This window comes from Bison bison, unplaced genomic scaffold, assembly GCF_000754665.1.
Source record: "Bison bison bison isolate TAMUID 2011002044 unplaced genomic scaffold, Bison_UMD1.0 scf7180017864115, whole genome shotgun sequence".
NCBI classification, from domain to species: domain Eukaryota; kingdom Metazoa; phylum Chordata; class Mammalia; order Artiodactyla; family Bovidae; genus Bison; species Bison bison.
Genome location: NW_011494687.1, coordinates 2037884 through 2042647, shown reverse-complemented (window position 1 = coordinate 2042647; position 4764 = coordinate 2037884). Strand labels below are relative to the sequence as shown.

Below are 4764 nucleotides of genomic sequence, written 5' to 3'. Positions count from 1 at the left end.
GAATAAAAAAGGGGGGCGCCCAGCCACAAGGGTGTCAAGAGAAATTGGCAAGTGAGCAACTCTTGTTCCCTTCCCTCTGGTCTTGGATTCTAACGCCATGCCTACCGTTCTGACCTTTCACAGCCATGCAGTTTGGTCAGCTTCTGACACACTTGGATACCACGCAGCAAATGATTGCTTGTTCCCTCAAGGACAATGCCACCCTCTTGACTCAGGTGAGTGCCTCCCTTCCCCAGCACACACAGGCAAGGTTCTCCAGCTTCAGTTCCAGAGGGTTCTGCTTTGGCCCATTTGGTGGCACAGTGGTGTGGCAGGGGTTTGGTTTGAGTCTCCATACTGTTTCTTGGTTGCCATGGAACATCTGACAACTTACTTAACCTATGAACCTCCACCTCACCATCTGGCAAATTATACCTACTTCAGAGTTATTTGGATTAGATGAAGTAATATGAGTGAATTCGTAAGAGCTCAGTAAACCTCCATTCTTCCTATAAAACCTACCTTTTCCCTCTGTAGTCTCAGCTGGGTTTTATCCTCCCTGGGTCTTCAACCAGATGTTCCTGAGCACAGCACACTAGACAGAACATGGGCATTGAAATCTGGAGCCAGGCTCCCACCTGGTTTTGCCCCTTCCTTCCTGATGCTGAGCTGTAAGCGTCAACCTCTCCATTCTCTAAGCAGTGTCCAGCACAGAGCAAGTCCTCAGGTTCTGGCGGAGGCACTGTTCTCAGTGCTGGGGGAAGCACTACAGTTGGGAGTCTGGCATCAGAGAACTGTCAAGATAAATTAAAGTGCTTGGCATGGTGTGTTCTTCCTCCAGAGCAGTTTTCTAAAACTTTGGACGAGTGAAACCCTTACTTCAACAAAATCCTGTGTGTCCCTCAGTACATAAAACAGATGAAAGAACTGTTCTGGTTAGTCAGGATGGGAATTCTTAAGAGGCCTGCCTGCTTAGCAGATCCCATGCTAGGTCCATGGTGCTTCAAGTCACCTTCCCATTCTGGGACCCACAAGCTGTTTCCGTTTCTTTTTTCTAATTTGGCTTTGTTGTGCAGCTTGTGGGATCTTAGTTCCCCAACCAGGGACTGAACCTGGGCCCCAGCAGTGAAAGTGCAGAGTTCTAACCACTGGACCACCAGGGAGTTCTCCTGCATGTCTCTGTCTTCTCTAAGAGCATTTCTTCAGTTCCTCACCCAGGTAAGCACCTGAACCTGACAGAGTAAAATAGCTCTCTCGCTTTCTAGGTGCAGACGACGATGTGTGAAAACCTGTCCACAATTGAGGGGAACTTTGCCAACATTGATGAAAGGATGAAGAAACTGGGAAAGTGAGCACCTTTGGGTGATGGAGGACAGGGGTAATCCCTACCCCTTTGAACTCCATTAATACCTTACACAGAGTTTCCCCTTAATTGTAACTCTTGCATCCCATTTGACACTGGGGGCAAGGGCTTCTTGCATGTGGGGCTTACACCCCCTCCTCTGAAGAGTAGTGGAAGCTGGGGATATTAAATGATGGTCTCCCCTTAGGCCACAGGGATGAGGACGTGGCCCAGCCACATGCCAGCTCCTGCCCAATACTGCTTTGCCTGGTGTGGGGGAGGATTGGGTCCTGTCCTCCAGCACAGCTTCTGTGGCTGACTGTAATACTGTACAACTGTTTCTGACCATTAAATGCTGTTGTACTCTGTCTGGCCTCTGCTGTTTCCTGGGGAAGAGGCAGCACTGAGAGAGACATACACAGCGTAACAGACAGTCTAAGCACTCTCTACCACAGAAGGATTTAAATTATAATCTGTTCTTACAAAAGAACTAAGGAAAAAATGAGGACAGAGTCAGAGCCAGAGTTTCAAAATATTCTCATCTGTTAAATTAAGAGTGTCTCCCATAGAAAAGCAGTGGAGGCCCCACAGGGCAAGTACAAAACAGAATTAAAACTCCCAAGGGTCTTGTCTTTACAAAAGAAAAGGCAGGAGGCAGCCCCTGGACAGCTGGTCATGCTGGCCGCTCCGGTTGGACCATGTTGCATAATCCTCAGTCGCATCGTCACAACGTCTCTGAGCGTTTTGATGGGGGAGAAGGGGCAGTGTAGTGTGTATGGGAGGAGACACCCAGAGGGCTCTCTTTGCCCCCTTACCCCCTCTTCATATCCCAGAGGAAAGTGGAGGGAAGCTGGCTACACCTTGAAATGAGGCTATGTGTTTCAAACCTGGGGACAGGGTAAGAGGGGGATCTGTGCTTTGAGCAACCTGAGCCAGAGGCAGAGGGGTGTTGGCAGGGGTGAGGGGAGGACGCATGATGCTTATTGCTTTGTACCTTTCATTGGGAAGGAGGGCAGCAGCCAACAGTAGCTCACAGGTTTGTAAACTGAGCCTGCTGGCTTCAAGAAGGGAGGCAATGAAGTCGAATTAAATATAAAAGAGTCATTTGTGCAAAAATAACTTAAACAAATAAAAGACCTGGGGGAGGGGGTTTTCCCCTTAGCCTGGTGGGGAGAGGGCCATATACCACCCCCCCCCCAGGCCTTTTCAGTGACATGGCTTTGGGGGGGAGGTGGTGAGCTTCCCTACCCCCTGCAATGGCTCAGGATGGGACTGTGGGGGAAGGGGTTGCATTTGTGCTCTGAGTGGGGAGTAGTGCCCCCACCCACTGTCCACAGGTGCAGGTGGCTGGCAGGGGCTCCCAAGGCTCAGCACTCAGCTCTCCCCAGTCAGGGTCAGATCCAGCTCCAGGTATGGCTGCTATGGGGCCAGTTTCCTCCTCTTGTTTTTGGCAGGACGGCCAGGGCGGGCCCGGGGAGGCAGAGGGACAGCCGCCTATACAAGAGGGGAAGTTGAAAGAAGTGATCAAACAGCTGGGTATCAGGAAGTCCTTTATTTTCTCCCCACTCCCACTAACCTTCTTCTCCTCCTGCCTCATCCTTTATATGCACTCCCACCCACCGACGCAGTGATGCACACTTACGCGGGTTGTGGGGCTGGGGTCCAAGGTAATGTCCTGGCGGGAGCTGTTGCTGTTCCGGGTTGGGCTGCAATAAGGGCACAAGGGGATCAGGAGCACGTCCCCGAGCGCCAGGGGATTTTCAGAGTTTGGGTGGGAAGCTTTCTACATGTGGGTAGTGTAGGCATGGTATCCTTATTCATATTCAAGTAAGTGCTGCCTTTTCGAAAGCCAAATCACTCTTAACTATTGCTATAAACCCAACAAGCCGGAAAAGGCCAGTATACTCACTTGTATTTTCTCCTGCGGCCACGACGAGACTTTCTGACTACCCCTGGGGATACCTGAGAAAAGATGGACTGTGTGTGGGAAAAGGGACCTTGGCAACCTTTCCTGAGGGCCTTTGTGCCCAGACAACCATTACTTAACCCACACTCACCTTAAGGTCCTCAGAATGGGGCCCAGGAGGGGATGGATCCTTGGGCTCAGCACCCCCTTCAGCCAGCTCCCCATTATGCTGCCAGTGGTGGGTCCTTCTTGGGGACCGTTCCATTTGTCCATTGAAGCCACCACGTGCCCCCCACTTGAGGGCCAGTCGGCCAGGCTCCCGCCGGCTGCCAGGCTTTCGTCCCCGGCCTGGCCTGGCCTCACCATTAATGCCCCTAAGTCCCCCTCCTCCCCTCCGGCCCCGTTTCCCTGACCCCCTCCCAGTGAGCAGCTCAGGGACTGGGGGATCGGGAGAACTGTGGGGTGGGGCTAAGGCACTGAGGGGAGGCCGGGCAGGCTCCGGTTCAAGGGTTGAGGTGGGGCTCTCAGGGGGCAGACAGGGGGCTTCTGGCTGCTCTGGAGGGATCTGCAGACAAAACAGACCTCTGTCAGTTTCAAATGCAGTTCCAGCTACTTTAACTTGAAATGTCTGTATTTCCAATTTGCGAAAAAAAATTCTCTCCCTAACACACACACCCATCCCCTCACCTGGAGACTCTGTAGCAGGCAGGCTAGGGGACTAGAAGCCTCTGAGAGGGGTGGAGGAGCTCCCCCCCCAGGGAGGAGCTGCAGCCCCAACTGGCCAGAGAGAAGAGGGCCAGGAGGCTGCAACAGACTGGGGAGGGTTCCAGGGCTGCTGGTCAGCGAAGACAGGTCACCTGTTAAGGAATTGTAAAGTCAAGGGTCTCCCTGGGCAAACCAATTAGGCTGAGCAGACCCTATTCTTTTAGGCTTGACTCAGTGGTCACAGACTTTCCTCCCTAATTCATCTAGTCTCTACTCCCAATTTTTCTGTTTCTTTTCTTCTCTCCCACACCACAGAGTCTTCCCTCAGACTCACCCAGCAGGCTGGCACTCAGCAGAGGGCTAAGGAGTTGAGGGGGTCTCCCTGAGTTGGAGGGGGCCTTGCCCAGAGAGGAGGCCCCCGGGTCAGTAGTTGCCGTGGTGACACTGGAGGTAGGTGGTCCAGGTTGGGGGGCGCTCAGGACACAGGGCTAAGAAGAAAAAATGGCTGTAACATCTACATGTGTAAAGTATTCAATAAGTTTATAGTACTTCCACATATGCAATCTCACTAAAGCCCCACTGAAGTAGGCCATGCTTATTAAATACAGACCCAATTCTTACAGTCCATCCTACCCCCAGCTAAGAACTAAGCCCTCCTCAAAGGCCCTAAGGAAGAGCTCAGACATGAAACTGAAAACCTTTTATTCCCAGCTCCCATCTCTGATTCCATCTCTTGTTCTGTCCCACCCACTCACCCCCTATCCTCACCTGGGGGGGCGTCCCCGAGGGGGGATCCAGGCTGGCAGCCAGCAGCGCAGAATTTAAAGCTATG

General features: G+C 52.3%; 2 protein-coding genes and 1 non-coding gene across 4 annotated transcripts in view; 1 reads left to right on the top strand and 2 right to left on the bottom strand.

The window, feature by feature from the left end:
* DCTN2 (dynactin 2 (p50)) overlaps positions 1–1689 on the top strand; it is a 13781-nt gene extending 12092 nt beyond the window's left edge. For both annotated transcript variants that reach the window (XM_010839336.1, XM_010839335.1), the window contains 2 exons: positions 124–215; positions 1245–1689. In XM_010839336.1, the coding sequence (XP_010837638.1) occupies positions 124–215; positions 1245–1331 (179 nt within the window). In that variant the 3' untranslated portion in view covers positions 1332–1689. The remainder of the gene's footprint in view (positions 1–123; positions 216–1244) is intronic.
* TRNAE-UUC lies at positions 1071–1142 on the bottom strand. Its single transcript has one exon. It is a non-coding gene; the product is annotated as a tRNA-Glu (tRNA).
* Positions 1690–1841: 152 nt separating the features above from the next.
* MBD6 (methyl-CpG binding domain protein 6) overlaps positions 1842–4764 on the bottom strand; it is a 6945-nt gene continuing 4022 nt past the window's right edge. Inside the window, exons 7-13 of the mRNA XM_010839374.1 lie at positions 4701–4759; positions 4267–4420; positions 3915–4084; positions 3379–3792; positions 3231–3283; positions 2964–3027; positions 1842–2815 (exon numbers count right to left, since the gene is read on the bottom strand). Of these exons, the coding sequence (XP_010837676.1) occupies positions 2741–2815; positions 2964–3027; positions 3231–3283; positions 3379–3792; positions 3915–4084; positions 4267–4420; positions 4701–4759 (989 nt within the window). The 3' untranslated portion in view covers positions 1842–2740. The remainder of the gene's footprint in view (positions 2816–2963; positions 3028–3230; positions 3284–3378; positions 3793–3914; positions 4085–4266; positions 4421–4700; positions 4760–4764) is intronic.